At 41.9% G+C, this 17,894-nt stretch overlaps 1 protein-coding gene across 1 annotated transcript in view; it reads left to right on the top strand.

Annotated features, from left to right (window-relative positions):
- The window catches only part of PTPN13 (protein tyrosine phosphatase non-receptor type 13), a 192,920-nt gene that overhangs the window by 165,711 nt on the left and 9,315 nt on the right, over positions 1 to 17,894 (top strand). Inside the window, exons 39-41 of the mRNA XM_023725318.1 lie at positions 301 to 356; positions 2,144 to 2,247; positions 3,970 to 4,118. Coding sequence (XP_023581086.1) covers positions 301 to 356; positions 2,144 to 2,247; positions 3,970 to 4,118 — 309 coding nt within the window. The remainder of the gene's footprint in view (positions 1 to 300; positions 357 to 2,143; positions 2,248 to 3,969; positions 4,119 to 17,894) is intronic.

The raw sequence follows: 17,894 nt of genomic DNA, 5'->3' as shown, positions 1-17,894 counted from the left end.
ACATTTTCTTTGTGCTTTCTCCTTACCTCTTTACTATTAATATTCCTATAAGAAATTAAAAGCAAGACAAATGTAAGGGTGAATAAGTGGAACCAGTCAAAAAAAAAATTTTGGACCACTGAAGATGCCTCAGCCACAGTTTGGAATGTATTAATCAAATGTCATATGTATTTTTGTGATGTGAAGATGAAGAATAACAGTAAAATAGGAAATAATTCACAGGAAAAAAATTGAACATTATGATATTGTTTGTTTTTTGTTACAATAAACTGATTTCATTTTGACTTCTCTTTATTGTAGTCTACCAAAATAAATGGCTGTGAAGAATATTATGAAGAAAAAGTAATAAGTAAAAAGTAAGCAAATAATTTTTACAGTGTCTATAACATTTTCTTTTTTTAGAAGTCCTCTGAAGATTTCCATTTAGATGTTGATTTAAAAATTAATTTGTTCTTTTTTAATAAGAATTTTTGAGTATATTATGGAAGTATGGTTAAGTATTAAGAATGTTTTAAAATTTATGTTACAAGAAGGTTCTAGTTACATGTAAGAATGTGTTTTTTATATAATATTGCCCCCAAAAGCAGTATTCTCTCCACTATGGGGAAGAATGCATGGAAGAAAGGTCTAAACAATAACCAGAGTCAAAGTGAGTGAGTGGTTTTTTCTAGAAAGGCAAATTGACAGTGAATCTTTGATTAAGTAAACTTAGACATGAGAGTACATGTTATTAATGTAGAAATGCCTACAATTTTATACTCAATAAATTTGGCAAGTATCCAAAAATATGGGTGTCAGTAAGCAGGTGCCTCTTGTACATTGTTGAGGGAGAGAGGAGGGAAAAAGACTAAATTAGTGTAATCTCTTCAGATGGCGATTTGAAAACGATAAAAGTATTTTTTTATTTTACTAATTCTTGGATGCCTTTTTTAATACTTAACACCTCTGCAACCAGGCTAGGTCTTATTATTGTCGATATTTTTCTTCTTAGTATAAGAACAATAATGTGTTTTATAAGATGAGGATCTTAGAGTCAAAGAAATACTCTTCAAACTAGCAATTTTATATCCAAGAATTGGTTTCACTCTCACATGTGTACAAAGACATTTCTACTAGAATATTCTTTGCAACACTATTTATAGTAGCAAAAGACCATAATAGAGACAAAATAAATTAGGGTGTGTTCATACAATGAAATACTAGGCAGCTGTTGAAAAGAATGAGAAAGAACTGAGTGCTTGATGGAAGAATCTCCAAAATATATCTTTGTAGACAATGTATACTTACTAGAAGACAAAATCAATTTCATGGGTGGAGAGCTTGCAAATTAAATGTTAATTGTGACCCACAATTTGTTGAAAGGGGGGAAAACATCCACCATAAAAGCAGCGTAATTGCTGCACTATTGTTGATGTTTTGGAAACATTAGTACATGTCCTGCTTTCATGTTATGTACTAATGGTATCAGACAAGTGTACTCTGCTTTTTTCCCCTGAATATCAGAAAATGAAAAATGTATTCAGACTTTTACATAATCCTTCTTCATCTCACCTTAACACTAAGCGCTTTTCCCCTGGTTTATGTTTTATAGCCATTCAACCTAACAGAGAGATGACCTCTGCTCTACACCCCTAGAGTAATAAGAATTTGAACTGAGTTTCATTACTTTGAGTGCCCAAATATAGGAGTGTCCTTCTGGCCCCTAATTTTAGCAAAAGGCTGACATCTTTCAATAGTAACTTCTTTAAATACCTTACGATACATCCATACAATACTACTGGGCAGCTGCTCAAAAGGAATCAAGCTATATACTGACACAGCTTTAATCAGCCACTATGTTGAAGGGTGGAAATGAAACCACCACCTTCTCCATCCCTAAGAGGGCTCCTTCAGTCTAAGGTTCAAAGACTTGGGGTCTTTTTGGGACTAAATTTAAAACTGTATTAAACTATTTTGAACCTCATTTCAATTTAGATCTACCAATACATTTTAAGAATTGTGGATTTGTTTTTTTTAATCAGATAATCTGTTTTAAAATACTGTAATAATTGTAGAGAAAATAAGTGAATCAGGGCCATAGTATTTAAATTTATCTTTGTGATAAAACTGAAGAAAATATTACAAATGTGTTTTCTTGTTGCAGTGTAATTCAGAAGTCACAAGAAAGGAAAACTGATGATGATGAAATCACATGGGGAAGTGTTGAATTGCCAATAGAGACAACAAACCACGAAGATTCCAATAAAGGCAAGAATTTTATTACCAGTGTTTTCATCAAAAACAATGGATAGGAAAAATACATTGACCATATATATATTTTTTTGGTTCTATACATAAAGTTAAATTATAGATAAACATCAGTGTTCATTTATATAATCAGATATTTGTACAGTTGTAGCCTAAAATTCTCAGTGGCTTGGAGGAAGACATGCAAATAAATGTGTAAATACTTTGAATGGAAACAGAGAGTCATAATTCTGCCATTGTGGAATGAGAAGTCAAGGAGTAAATTTTATTTATATTAAGACAGGTAGAATAGCTCAAAGATAGAGGATTGTTACCCTTGAATCCCAACCTCATTTTTTAAGAGCAACCAAGTCGATCCTCACTGTTACTGCCTCTCTCACTTTGTAAATGAGCCAGTGGCAAAATTAAGTTGCTATCCAGTGTTTCATTTTTCTTATTTCACATAAGGAAATTTTCTCCTAATCCTATGGGAGAACATAGTTTTGTTCTTTGAAGTCTTAGTTGTTAAAAGAAGTTAAAGAAGCTGAGTTAACACTTTTTTGGTTTAGGTAAACTGTTGGTGCCTTTGTGTCTCAGCAATGGTCTTACTGACTCCTGTAGCCCATGCTCATCGATCCTGCCTTCTAACTCCTGTTGCACTCAGGCTCCATTGTGTAAACATTTACAGTTATTTCAAATGAGTGAATTTTGTATTCCCAACTAGATACTATCTTCTTGAGGTATCTTGTACAGCTTTGTATCCCCTACAATGCCTAGCATATTGTCACCTACATAGTAACTGCATCATAAAAATGCTTTAATCAACTGATTGACATGCACTAAACCCATTGCTGTCAAGTTGATTCCAACTCCTAGCTACCCTATAGGACAGAGTAGAACTGCCCCATAGGGTTTCCAAGGCTGTAATCTTTATAGAAGCTGACTGCCACATCTTCCTGTGGATTGGCTGGTGGGTTTTGACCACCAACCTTTCAGTTAGCAGCTGAGTGCTTAACCACTGTGCCACCAGGGCTCCTTTACACTTGCACAGACAACAGCAAATGTCTCTCCATCTACTTTTTTCTAGAATAATAAGCAATCATCTGTCATAAGCAGTTTTCATACAGCAGCTACTAAGTAAACTCATATCTCTTTTAAGACACTGAAGTTGTCACTTATTTCACTCAACTCCTAAAGGACTCAAAGGAATTCTCCATTTGCATGTCTCCATGCAACCATGGCAGAGATACTGGCACTGGGTGCCAAGGGTGGGTAGTGAGGGGAGAGATCAGTGATCCTAGAGCCATCTCCTGTAGTAAGACGTTTCTAAAGCATCTTCTTCATCTTTTCCCCCATGAGCTTAGAATTAGAAGCTAATTTGAATATAGCATAATAACAAGACTAGGTATATTTTTATCATGAACATAGTGCCATTTACAGCAAGAGAAGCAAAAAGAAACAGTTTAAACTGCTTTAGAAACCATAAGTATATGATCCTTAGGAACTTCTGATCAATCAGTGAAGTATTTTCTTAAAAGTTGGGTGCAAGGTCTTTGCTATAGCAAAGACTTTCTTTTGTTAATTCCAGTTATCAGCCTACCTATTAATTCTATTGCCTTATTAATTCTGTCATAGTTATAGGCTCCCACTTTTGTAAAAACGGCTCGAATTAGTTCACTTACTGGCTAAATCAGTTCTAGGGGATATTCTTTTTAAAATAATCAACTGTTCTCTTCTTGATAGAACATCCCTTTCTGACAAACGAGGAGCTCACTGCACTCCCCATCATCAAAGTGCTTCCCTTCGGTAAATACACTGGTGCCAGGTTGAAGTCAGTCATTCGAATGTTACGGACTTTACTGGATCAAGGAATTCCTTCTAAGGAGCTGGAGGTAAGTGGCTTATGCCAGTGGTTCTTTCCCAAAGGTTATTCATTTATTTGTAAAGAAAATGTATCTCTACTAGCCCTAAGGTTAGTAGAAATTTTGAATTTTTGACCATGTGTCTTAGTTATCTAGTGCTACTGTAACAGAAATACCACAAGTGGATGGCTTTAACAAAGAGGTTTATTCTCTCACAGTCTAGGAGGCTAGAAGTCCAAATTCAGTGCACCAGCTCTAGGGGAAGGCTTTCTCTGTTGGCTCTGGAGGAAGGTCCTTGTCATCAATGTTCCCTTGGTCTGGGAGCTTCTCCACACAGGAACTCTGGGTCCAAATGACATGCTCTGCTCCCAGTGCTGCTTTCTTGGTGGTATGAGGTTCCCATGTCTCTCTGCTCACTTCTGTCTTTTATATCTCAAAAGAGATTGGCTTAAGACACAATCTAATAGATCTCATCAACATAACTGCCTCCAATCCATCTCATTAACATCATAGTGAAAAGATCTACAGCACCTGGTGGACAATCACACAATACTGGGAGTCATGGCCTAGCCAAATTGATTCACATATTTTTGGGGGAACACAATTCAATCCATAACACAATGTCTATTACCTTTCCAATTCTACTTATAGTTAACTTATTTCCAACTATAAAAATGTGCCGTCTTGTCGTATCTAGCAATAAATTAATTTTTCTTGGAGCCCTGGTAGTGCAGTGATTAAAAGCTCAGACTGCTAACCAAAAGGTTGGCAGTTTCTAATCCACCAGCTGCTCCTTAGAAACCCTGTAGGGCAGTTCTGCTCTGTCCTGTAGGGTCGGTATGAGTCGGAACTGACCCAATGGCACCTAACAACCACAACAACACAGTTAGGATCCTAATAATGTTGATTTAAAGGAATGTCTTTAATCACTTGGAACTTGATAGATTTTCCTTAAGATTATTTTCCCTACCCCATATGTAGGGATAAAGAGTTTAGGGAAAAAAAACAATTAATTAATTCCAACCATCAGCTCAAGCTTCATTAGTTAATACCCTATAGATGTGGTTCATCATCAACAGCAGTTTCTAATTTAATATATATACAAAGCAGCAGTGATGTAGAGTCCTTGCTCCTGTGGTCTTGCTTGTGCCATTGTTACCACTGATGGCATGGAGGCCCTCCAGACTCAATGGGTCCTTATCTTTCTCTTGTAAGAATACACAGGAGACAATTTTGGGGTTCAGCTCTAACAGGTTTATTTTACTTGTGACAAGTAAAAGGAGTCAGTCAGGGCTCATGCCTCTCCAAAAGACTAGATCACAAGGGGAAGCAAGGCTAGGGCTTATATGGGTTCGGTGGGGACAATAGACCAATGAATATTCAGTGGGTTTCTTCGAAGGGGTGGGTACACCTTGGAGTAATAGTGCATACTAATTAGGTTGCATGGGTATCTGGAATCCAAGATAGCACCTGCTGATACTCAAGACAGAGTCCCCTTGGCAGCTCTCGGCATCACCTATTATGGGATGTGGCACAGGCACACTGATCTTATGTATTACGTCGCCCCCTTCGGTGAGCCAAAACAGCAGTCACACTTTGTTTTTCTGCGCATGTGGAGCCTGTAAGAAGGGGAAAGGGACTAGAAAAACATTAACAAAGTAGTAATTACAGGTTGTTCTAACCTTATTTTATGTTGACAGGATGTGGTTCCTGTTTACCCAACTTCTAGGTGGTAGTCTTTTAACAGCTCTTTTATTTGACCAGCACAGTTAACCCTGTCTGTCTCAGTCCCCCTTGAGAGATTTATACTCTTTATTCTTAAAGGGAATTAGGTTGGAGGTCTCTTCTTCTGTAGCTTCTTCAAGCTTTGAAGGGGCACTGACCTGCCTAACTGAGTAAAAATCTCTCTGCCTGCTCTAAAGACCTGTAAGTGCCAGCAGTCTCACTATTGGGGATGGGTTAGAAACCCTGCATCATCATTAGCTTAACTTGGAATTGTTGCAGCCTAGAGGATACATACTTTACCAAAAGCTCAAACAGGAGGAGGAGAAGAATGGCTACTGCAGGTCCCAATAAAGGCAAAAACTGGGTTAGAAAAGGTAAATACCCTTTAATTTGGTCCCATACGGAGGAAGCTAATTTTGACCTGGTTTCTTTTAGCCATTTGGCTTTTTCTAATAATCTGGTGGCCCTAAGTTCAACTTCTTGGGAGGTGTTGACATAAAAACAACGGAAGTGTTGGCGACTGCTCAGACCCCTCCCCGTTCAGCCAATAAGAAGTCCAGGGCTAGTCTATGATCCATCACCGTGGTAGCAAGAGAATCTAGGGATTTCTGTATAGTCCAGAGACTGTCCTGAGTCTTCAGCCACTTCTTCAACTATGGTAGAGACATTTGATAAAGTGACTGCACTGTATATTACCCCTCTTGCTAAGGCTTCCGATGCTATCACTAGAGTTGTTATTCCTAGCACTACTAGATTGGCTGTCTTTTGAGTCGGGATGAATCAGAGCAAGTCCCAGGTGAGGATAAAGCCATTAACTCTTGGTATACCTGAATTTGGTCATCTTTTTGCCTCACCCACCCAACTGTGCAGATTCCCCTAACTTGTGTGAGATTGAGGCACAAAAGGGCCCAACTTTTTCCCTTACTGTCAGAACACAAAAACTTAATATATGGTAGTAGACATAACAATTGTGGGATATTTTTCCAACTTGTGGCATCATCTGGATTTAGGTCAGGGTGACTAAGAAGCCATTTATCTATAAGCCAAGAAGTGATGGTATTGCATCCTGGATTATTGACGTTGGAAGGTCTCCCATCAGGGAGCAGGATTTTTATTTATCTGCTCTTTATACCACTTATTCCAAGCAGTGATGTTGCCTGGCTGACACTCAGTTCCTGGATGTGTAACAGTTATAACATCACTATAGATTGTGTTTGATCCAGGAGAGCAAGTTATATTTGCACAAATGTTATTGGTAAAGCAGAAAAGGGCAGTTCTCTGGGCCTGGTCTGGTGGGCATTCAAAAGAATAGTTAAACGATTTTTGCTGCCAGTGAAATATTTCATTGTAGGGTAGCAGCCATGATTATGCGTCATATTTCGCATGGCTGGCTAAGTGTTAACGTCCCACGTGCGGCCTGGAGGGTTATAACAAGCAGTAGCCCACCCAGGGACCCCTTCACAATGGACAGGAGTGAGAGTGAACCTGAGGATGGTGACTTTAGTGCCTCTGGGTTTCGGGAATGGGGTTGGGATCTGATTTTGAGTCAAATTTTTAAGGGAAATTGGAACTCCCAGTAATCTGAACCCTGTTCCGGATCCATCTTCTGGGTTATGATGGCATATCCAACAGTTAGAGAGGTTACTGCCATGGACTACGCTGTTAGACGGGCAAACTAATGAGTTATTTCCCCAGGGCGGGACGGCAGCATCAAATTGGAGGCCAAGAAGGAGAAGAATATTCAGGCCCATAATTTAACACCAAGAGACATAATCAGACCCTGAGAAGGGAACTTGACAGGAAAAGGCCAAAACGAAAAGGATAAGGAGAACAAGGACAAAAGTGACTCCTAATGTAGCAGCTGCTATACCATCGGTATTACTCATCTGTTGGCCGGGGCTGTTTTCTTGAAGACGAACTTGAGATCTTCAGTCGGCTCACAGGTGTACTTGGGAGGGGTATCTGGCGATATCATTATCCTCCTGGGGAGAATAGAGTTTAATCCTTGAATTATGTGCCCAAGGTCCCACTCCCTTGAGTTTTACTGCTGTGGGAGTAGCCAGTATGATCTGAAAGGGACCATCCCACCTCTCTTGTAATTGTTCTGTTGGGGTGCCCTCCCTCCAAGATTTTAGAAGCACCTGATCTCCCGGGTTTAGGGTTACCACTGTCACCTTTGTGGGAGTAGGCAGTACCTTATTCCCATACTCTATAATGGCCTCTTGTACTTGTCTTAGATTTATAAGATAATGTAGAGCTTCTTTTGTGTTGGAGTCAAAAAGAAGGTCAGGTGTTAGAAACAGTCTTCCATATATCATTTCAAAGGGACTAAGTTTTAACTTATTTTTAGGTGCTGTTCTTACCCTTAGAAGGACTATTGGCAATAGTCTTAGCCAGGTTTCTCTGGTCTCCTGACAGAGCTTGGCTAGAATCTTTTTCAGGGTCTCATTCATCCTTTCTACCTTCCCTGATAATTCTGGGTACCAAGCAGTGTGTAATCTGTAAGTTATGCCCAGGGCAGAAGACAGGCAACTACTTATATCTTTGTTATGTGGTCATTACAGTAAAATCTACCTGCCAATCCTCCCCGGGTTATGTTCCTTGATGTTGAACTGGTCGAGCCAGTGGAGGGGGAATTGGATGGTTTTGGAGGTTGTTTCAGAGGCAGATCTCAACAGGCCTTCACAACTTGTCCCACTACTTTTCTTACATGTCTCCCTCGTATCACTTTTAGTAACAAGTTAGTCAGGGCTTCTTGTGCATAATGGGTAGAGTTGTGAAGACTCTTTACAACTTACCATATCATAGAGTCAGGAACCAGAATCTTTCCCTCTTCATTTTCAAACCACCCAGCTGCATTCATCTTGTAACCCTGTGTTTTAGCTCTGTCCCACTCTTCTGCGCCATACTGTGGCATGTTATCCACAACCTGGCTTCTAGGGAATAGGCTCAGTATTTGTTCAGGTTTTAAAGTTAGGGTGGTTCTCCTAGCCATTTTGTCAGCTTTGCTGTTGCCCAGGGCAACCTGAGTGGTTTCCCTTTTGGTGTCCCTTGCAGTGTATTACCGCAACCTTGTTTGGCAGTTGTACGGCTTCTAAGAGTTCTGGTATAAGCTCTTTATACTTAATGGAGGAGTTTCGAGCTATTAGTAACCCTCTTTCTTTCCAGATAGCCACATGAGCATGAAGAACAAAGTACCTGTATTTGGAATCTGTATATAGGTTGAGAATCTTACCCCACCCTAACTGCAATGTCCTAACCAGAGCTATGAGCTCGGCTTTCTGAGCTGATGTGCCAGGTGGCAGCCCCTTCATTTCAGTAATATCATGGGAGCTAACAGTAGCGAATCCTGCCTCTCATTTCCTGTCTTGAACTAGGCTGCTGCCATCAGTGAACCACTCTGCATCTGGATTCTCTAGAGGCATGTTTTCTAGGTCTTCTCTACTTGAATAAACCTAATCTATTGTTTCTACGCAGTCATGTTTTAGTTCAGTCACATCACCTACCGGGAGGAGAGATGCAAGATTTAAAGTCTAACATACCTTTAGGGTGACCTCAGGGGTGTCTAGTAGAATGGCCTGATACTGGGTGATACAACCTTCTGTCAGCCACTGGTTCCCTTTTATTTCTAATACTGTCTGTACTTGGCGGGAGGTGAGAACCTTGAGGGGCTATCCTAATGAGAGTTTAGAGGCCTTCTTTACTAGGAGAGCAGTAGCTGCCACTACCCTAAGGCAGCTAGGCCACTCCTGAGCCACTGAGTCTAACTGCTTTCAGAAGTCAGCAACAGGGCGGGTAGCTGGACCCACTTGTTGGGTCAGAACTCCCAGTGCAAGACCCTGTCTCCCGTGGACGAACAACTTAAAGGGTTTTGACAGGTCTGGTAGTCCTAGTGCCGGAGCGTGACCCAGCTCAACTTTTAAGGTTTCAAATGCTCGTTGATGTTCTGGTCCCCATTCTAAGGGCCCTTTTTCTTCTCCCTTCAAGGCCTCATAGAAGGGCCTGGCTATGAGGCCAAAATTAGGTATCTGTATCCAGCAAAATCCTGCCATTCCCAAGAATCCCCGAAGCTGCTTGAGATTGAAGGGGATGGAGAGAGACTCAATCACCTTTTTCCTGCTGGGGGCTAACATTCTAGCCCCAGGAACTAGAACAAACCCTAAGTTTTGGACTTGTGCTGTAGGGATATCTGGGCCTTGCTTGGCAACACTTTGTACCCCTTTTCTCCCAACAAATTTAAAACAGTAGTAGAATTGGCATCTGACCTTTCTTTTGTCTTGCTAGTAATGAGAAGATCATCAACATACTGAAGAAGAATTCCATCGTGGAGTGTCAGTTCTCTAAGGTCTCAAGCAAGAGTGTTCCCAAAAATGTGGGGACTGTCTCAGAACCCCTGGGGCGGCACCCTGCAGGTATATTGGGTAGCCTCTTGGGATACCGGGTCCCTCCACTCAAAGGCAAAAAGATGTTGGAAGTCGGGATGTAGGGGAATACAAAAAAAAGCGTCCTTCAAGTCTAGTACAGTAAAAAACTGGACATCACCTGGCACATGAGTCAGGAGAGTATATGGATTAGGAACAATTGTGTGAATAGGCACCACTGCCTCATTTACTGCCTTTAAGTCTTGGACAAACCGGTATTTGCCGTTTGGCTTCTTTACTGGTAGAATGGAAGTACTACAAGGGGATTGGCAAGGCTGTATGAGGCCCTGTCTTAAGAGACTGTGCAGTACTGGGAGGATTCCCTTTTGGGCCTCTGGTTTTAGAGGATATTGTTTTCTTCAGGGGTATTCAGCTCCAGATTGGAGTTTGATAACCACCGGGAGGGCGTCCCTTGCCCTGCCTGGGACTGAGGTATCCCACACTACTGGGTTCACCTCTTCTTCTGTAAATTTGGGGATCTCGCCCTTGGAGGGTTGGTTTTCTTCTTTTGTTAAAACCAGTAGGCTTAATTCTAATTCTTTCCCTTCCTGAAGGTTACTCTGAGCTTTATGCATAGAAATGGTTGTTCCCACCTTGTTTAGGAGGTCCCTTCACAACAGTGGGGTCGGGCATTCAGGGATATATAAGAAAGAGTGAAGCAAGGCAATGGGACCTAACTCACAGGGAGACAGGGAGTAAAGCATTTTACCTTTGACTCTTCATTGACTTCGGTGACGGTGCAGTCGGGGGTAGAGAGGGGGCTTCTGTGATGGGTCAGGACAGAGTAGGTGGCTCCAGTATCTAATAAAAATTCAGTCTTCTTGCCTGCCACATCGATGGTAACCTGAGGTTCCACAGTAGAGATGGTCAGGGTTTGCTGTTCCGGAGACGGATGGTTTCTTGGGTCCTGTCAATCAGAGTGCTCTAGCTCAGCACTTGAGAGGGCAGCAACTAGAGGCTTCTTTCATAGGGGGTCAACTGGGTGCCCTGTTTTGGGGCAGTCAGGACACTCCCTCATCCAATGCCCCTCTTTTTTACAGTAGCCGCACTGATTCGGTCCCAATCTCTGTGGCTGGCTCCCTGGCTTCTGGAGGATTGATCTTCTTACTCCGTACTGGTTACCTTGAGGTTGCCCTTGGATGATGGCAGCCAACACTGAGCCTTCTGTTCCACCTGTCTATCTTTCTTAGCCTCCTCTGTTCTGTCCCAGTTGTTAAACACCTTGAAGACCTTCTCTACCAGTTGCAAGACCGGTGTTTGGGGTCCCGCCTCTAACTTCTGCAGCTTTCTCCTTATATCTGCAGAGAACTGAGTTATAAAGTGCATGGCCACTAGGGTTCTCCCCTCGGCTAACTCTGGGTCAGTGTTGGTATATTTCCTAAAAGCCTCAGTCAGTCTGTTAAGGAATACAAGTGAGTTTTCCTCTTCGTACTGAGTCATTTCCCTAACCCTATCATAATTAACTGATTTGGTCACACACTTCTTCATTCCCTCCGAAATGCAAGTGATAAAGTGTCTCATTCTTCCCTGATCTGTCCTTTCTTCGTAATCCCATTTTGGATCCTGTTCAGAAACTGCATCTCCTCCCACTCTAAAAATGTCTTGTTTTGGGTTAGTTGGCACCAGGCTATCTGCCTGTTCTCCGACCTTAGCCAGTATCCTCATTTTTTCATCTGGTGTGCAGCAGTTAGTTAAAATCACAAGAACATCTCGCCAAGTCAAATCAAAAGTTAAGCTAAGCTTAACAAACTCTTCTCTGAACTTATCAGGATTCTCAGAGATACTCCCTACCCTCTCTTTACACTGAATAATATCTGAGACAGAAAAAGGGACATGTACTCTAGTAGTACCCCCATCCCCATCCACCACTTGCCTTAAAAGGATAGTTAAGGTTGGTGGAGTCTCGGGGAGCTAGGGTGCAATAGGGGGTAAAGCCTGTTACAAGTTCTGAGCCCTGTAGGTGACAGGCCCAGTTTGCTTTCTGGCTTAGTCTCAAGAGGAGTAGGCAGTCTTGGTGAGTTATATGGAGGAGGGTCTGGTTTTCCTGTCCCCAGGTAGGTTTGGTCACCTTTTTGAGCCTCCAAATTCTTAGGGAATTGGGGTGCAGTCGGGCGAGGTGGAGGTTGGAATAGCGGGTCAGTCGATAAATCTCATTCAGGTGCTGGGTCAAGGGAACATGGCTGAGTTCCCAAAAGACAAATCCAACACTTGTCACTAAGCTGGGGGTCTTGATATAGAGACATAAAGGCTTGAACGTAAGGGATTTCTCCCCATTTCTTCTTTTACAAAACAAATAAAGTTGTAAAACGCTATTAAACAACAGCGAGCTATTTTCAGGCCATATTTCCTCATCCCCCAGCTTGTACTGGGGCCAGGCTGTGTTACAGAAGAAAATTCTTTTTCTTTAATTCATCCAATTTAAATTTAGACTAGTTCTGAAGGAGACATCCCAGAGGGGAATCTTTGGGAATGCTAGGCTGATTCCCCATGTCCTCACTTCTTCTTCCTGAGCCTATACTTCTTATCCCCTGTAATAATCAGCCCAGGGGAAGGGTGAGTGTGCTGATTGTCGGCTGTGATGAGGTCGCTTTCTCAATCAGCCTGATATTTAGCTTCCTTATAGGTCTGGCCAGAGACTACTACAAGCCCTACCAAAGCTAAATCTTGAAGGTCAGGGACGCAGTGTTAGTTCCATCCTGACCGAGCGGCTTCGAGCTGCCATGATAGAGTGTGGAAAAAGTGAAAGAGAAGAGGGAGAGGCCGGCTTACATAGGGATGGCAGTTCTCTTGTGGGCGATGGGTGAGGTGGTCACTGACCCACCTGTGAAGTAAGGACCCCAGCTGCCCACTATAGTCTTCCCACCACTCGTTGAGTTCTTTGGTGGATGAGACTTTACAGAGATAGCAAACTTCAGCCAGCATTAACTTTAGTCACCACAAGATGGCACCTAAGCAGAGTCTGGAAGAGAAAAGGAAAGACGGCGCCAAAGATGGCACCTAAGCAGAGGCTTTAGAACAAAATTCGGACGTTTCTTGAGGACATGAACGTCTCACCACCCGCCTTCAGATGTTTCTTCAGGACTTGAACCTCACACCATCCGCCCAGACCTAGGGAAAGGTTCACACCGTTCCCATAGGCAGTCAGATTGGGCACGGAGGATATATCTTGGGGTCTCAAAAATTCGAGTGTTTCTTGGGGACTCAAACCCCTCACCACCCGCCTTCATATGTTTCTTGAGGACTTAAACCTCTCACCATCTTAACCTTACCAGCCCAAAGTCTTCTGGGCTGATCAGACCTGGCGGGGCGAAGTTTTCACTCTTCTCTTGGAAGAGATCCATTATCTTCAACCCCTTCCACAAAGCCAAGTGCTTTAAGGAAAAGTGTTATAGACGAAAGGTGAAGACTAGGAAGCGAAAATGGGCAGATCAAAGGGAAGAGAAACCTAATCCTGTTAGAGCGGGGCACAAGTGAAGAGTCGAGGCCAAGGAAAACTCACTGCTTCGAAGAGGCACTGAACAGGGAGGTCCTGGCAGCCGCTTGCCTTTCCAAGGGTCTGGATTCTGTGGGCTGAGTCCACTCATGTCCTTGAACCCAAGACTAAATCAGTCCCTTCATGGTCGCCAAACTGTTACTGTCAAGGACATGGCGGCCCTCCGGACTCAGTGGGTCCTTGTCTTTCTCTTGTAAGAATACATAGAGAGACAATTTTTGGATTGAGCTCTAACACATTTATTTTACTTGTGACAAGTAAAAGGAGTCAGTCAGGGCTCATGCCTCTCCAAAAGACTGGATCACAAGGGGGAAGCAAGGCCAGGGCTTACATGGGTTCGGTGGGGACAATAGAGCAATGAATATTCAGTAGGTGTCTTCGAAGGGGCGGGTACTCCTTGGAATGGTAGTGCATACTAATTAGGTTGCATGTGCGTCTGGAATCCAAGATGGCATCTGCTGATATTCAAGACGGAGTCCCCTCAGCAGCTCTTAGCATCACTTATTATGGGATATGGCACGGGCACACAGATCTTGTGTATTACTTCGCCCCTTTCGGTGGGCCATAACAGCAGTCACACTTTGTTCTTCTGCGCATGTGGAGGCTGTAAGGAGGGGAAAGGGACTAGAAAAACACTAAGGACGAAGTAGTAATTCACAGGTTGTTTTAACTTTATTTTATGTTGACAGGATGTGGTTCCTGTTTACCCAACTTCCAGGTGGTAGTCTTTTAACAGCTCTTTTATTCTGCCAGCACGGTTAACCCTTTTATTCTGCCAGCACAGTTGACCCCATCTGTCGCACCATCTATACTTGCCACTAGGCAAAAGAGAATCACAACACCATCATGGTTTGAGGATCTGCCTTGCTTCTCACCCTCAAACCATCTGCTGGCTAGCCCACTTCCTGAGCTTTTCGTAGCCACTGAAAGGAGCTAACTTGTTCTTGTTGTTGTTGTAAATACATATGTGAGACACTCACAAGTTGTCCCAGATTCCTAAATAGCCAGGAGGCCATTAGAAAATGAGGACCAGTCACTAATAGTGATTCTTCCATGACCCTTCTGACCAGAACTTGAACACACTTGATGCTCCCAGAACATTAGCACATGGAAAGTAGCTTCTATTACTTAGAAAAAGAAGCAGACAGCACTCAGAAAAAATGCAGATCCATTGTTTAGTCGGTCCCACCTACTACTCTAAAAGGTTGTCCAAATGAAGATGATAGCTCTTCTACATGTACCCCATTTTGTACTATAGTTGAGGAACTCAGAGCCCTTCCTTATGCAGGTCCCCCTGGGCAGGTAGGCTTAGTTAAGTGGGCTGAAAACTTCTGCTACACATGCTCCAGTAAGCACCACAGCCAAGGGATGGCCAAAATCCCTTCCCCAGCCATTTTTATATTCCAAAGCCTACATGACATGCTACATGCAGTGAAAGTAGATTTTTCCCACCTGACCACCCTAGGTGGGGGGTCAGACACCTTGGCGCCAACCCTGCTTTCACCCTGCTACCAAACATCAGGCCTCAGAGGGTAGGGGACTGAGGCATTGTCATTCCCTCCTCTGTTCCTTAAGCCTGTTGCAAAGGTCATGAGTTGGGAGCTCCCAACTCATTTACACATGTTTAAGTATTGCCTGATGGTTTTAGAAAGACAAAGAGCACCTTAATTGCTCAGGAATTCCAAGGGCTGTTTTCAGAAACCAGAGACAAAAGACCAAGCTGAGTTCTTTGCCCCACAAGATATATAACACATTTGCCAATTCAACGTTTTTGATGTGTACAATTTAGTGATATTAATTATAGTAGTCATGTTGTGTAACCGTTACCCATAATTGTTGCCAATTTCGATCACCATAAACAGAAACTGCTTTGAAAGCAGCTAACTTTTCTTGACCGCTTCTATGTGTGGCTTTACATTTAATTCTCAAAATATTATTATTCCTATTATATAGATATGGAAACTAAAACTCACAGTAGTTAAGGTATCCTTTGTCTTTCTGGTTCTCCATCTTGCAGAAATGGTTCCTTCGTAAGGTCTCAGTTTTAAATGTTACTGCTTCAGAGACCTTTCACCACAATCCTTTATAAAGTAGTTCTCCTTTACTTTTCTCTATCACAGCAGCTTATTAATTTCTTCAAGGCATATATCATGATATTTGTTTACTTCTTTATTGCCTCTCCCAGGAGAGCCAGGATCTTATCTTCTTGCTCAGTACTGTATTCCCAGCACTTACTGCAGTGCCTTGAATATAGTAGGCATTCAGTACGTATTTGTTGAATGAATGAATGAAAAGTGAGAAAGCGCCGACTTTAGAACATAGCACTGTCTGACCCCAACACTCTACCACATGAAATATTGTATGACCCCACAGAGCATCATTATACCATTGAGCGGCCCTTCTAAGCACAGAGCCCTGTGCGACTGTACTTGTCCAACGTCCATGAAGCCAGCCCTGCCTTGATCCTATAGCCAAGCATAATTATCCTGTAGGTGATAGGAGGCCACTAAAAGTTTTCTGCTGTTTTTGATTAAAAAGATGTTTTAATAACCAGAATTAAAAATAGCATAGGAAGCATACTGATGCATTTTGGCAACACAATGATGCCAGGTCTTGGAAGACATGCTTCTTCTCTTCATTCTACCTCTCTCGGGTAAGCCTCCTGTCTAGAGATGTGGAAAGACCAAATTCCTTAGCGTAGCATGTAAGTCACTTCACAAACTGACCCCTGCTTAGTTCTCCAGCCTTAGCTTTCAAGACACCATTTTATATCCTACTTCCAATGGTTTGGTGCCCTGAAAGTTCCAGGCTGATCCCGGCCTTCATGGCATAGCTAACGTAGCTCTCTGTCTGGAATATTCTTCCCCACCTTATCTCAACTGCCAAGAAATTCTGCTGTAATTCATCACTTTGAGCCAAGGTTGTTTTCAGAAGTTGTATTTTTCTAAAATACAGTTACAGATATTTTTAACTGAAATTAAATATTAATATATGAAGGTAGCACCAAATGTGGGTATAATGAGCACAGCTTGACCAAAGTAAATGATGCCACTAAGAAGCGCACAAGAGACAATGATATTTGTGCTAAAGAATATGACATATAATTTGGCAACGACACCAACAATAGCCAAAAAAGTGTATGGTCACGTATGTATGTGTATAGGCAGGTACAGGTGTGTACATATGTGTGCACAGATAGAAGTATCTGTATGTATGTATATGTACAGATATGTGTGTGCACACATACTGATAGAGGACACAGTTACAGATACTTCGTCAGACATAACCAAACACCTGGTGAGATTGCTTTTCTGGATTTGAAGGCTTAAGATCTTAGTCTCATGGGACAACTCAGTCAACTGGCATAATATTGTTCTTAAAGTGTTTGTTGTCCATCCTTATGTGGTGAGTAGTGTCTGGGGTCTTAAAAGCTTTTGAGCAGCCATCTAAGATACAACTCTTGGTCTCTGTTTGTCAGGAGCAAAAGTGAAAGAAAGGAACCAGAGTCTCAGATCTAGTCTACAGGGCTAATGCCCTACATGAGCCATGGCCTCATCTACCCTGAGACCAGAAGAACTAGATGGTTCCCGGCTACCACTACCAACCATTCTGATCAAAGCCACAATAGATGGACCCTGATAGAACAGGACTAAAACATAGAACAGAACTCAAATTCTTAGGAAGTCCAGACTTACTGGACCAGTTGAGACTAGGAGACTTTCTGAGACTATCACCCTGAGATGCTCTTTAAACCTTGAACAGAAACTGTCTCTTGCAGTCACCTTTTAGGAAATAAAATTGGCACACAAAATAAAGGATACTACCTGTGAGTACAGTGCTACATTAAAAAACCATCTATATGAGTCGAAAAGGTCAACAATTACTTTAAAGCAAAGACGAGAAGGTAAGGATGCAGAGAAACTAGAGCACTGGAAATGGAACAACCTGAACACAATTAAAGAGAAGGTTGACACATTGTGAAAAATGTAACTAATATCTAATGGGGACCTAATATGCTGTATAAACTTTCACCAAAAACACAATAAAATATTTTTTTAAAAATTAATATGCATTATTAATTTTCTCACAAAGTTAGTTGACCCCAACACATTAAAGAAACTTATAACAATATATTTTGACAACTGGTTTACCAAATTAGTATTGGGA

The sequence above is a fragment of the Trichechus manatus genome, unplaced genomic scaffold (genome assembly GCF_000243295.1).
Source record: "Trichechus manatus latirostris isolate Lorelei unplaced genomic scaffold, TriManLat1.0 scaffold00296, whole genome shotgun sequence".
Classification (NCBI taxonomy): domain Eukaryota; kingdom Metazoa; phylum Chordata; class Mammalia; order Sirenia; family Trichechidae; genus Trichechus; species Trichechus manatus.
The sequence above is the reverse complement of the archived record's forward strand: the minus strand, read 5'-3'. Positions and strand labels throughout refer to the sequence as shown.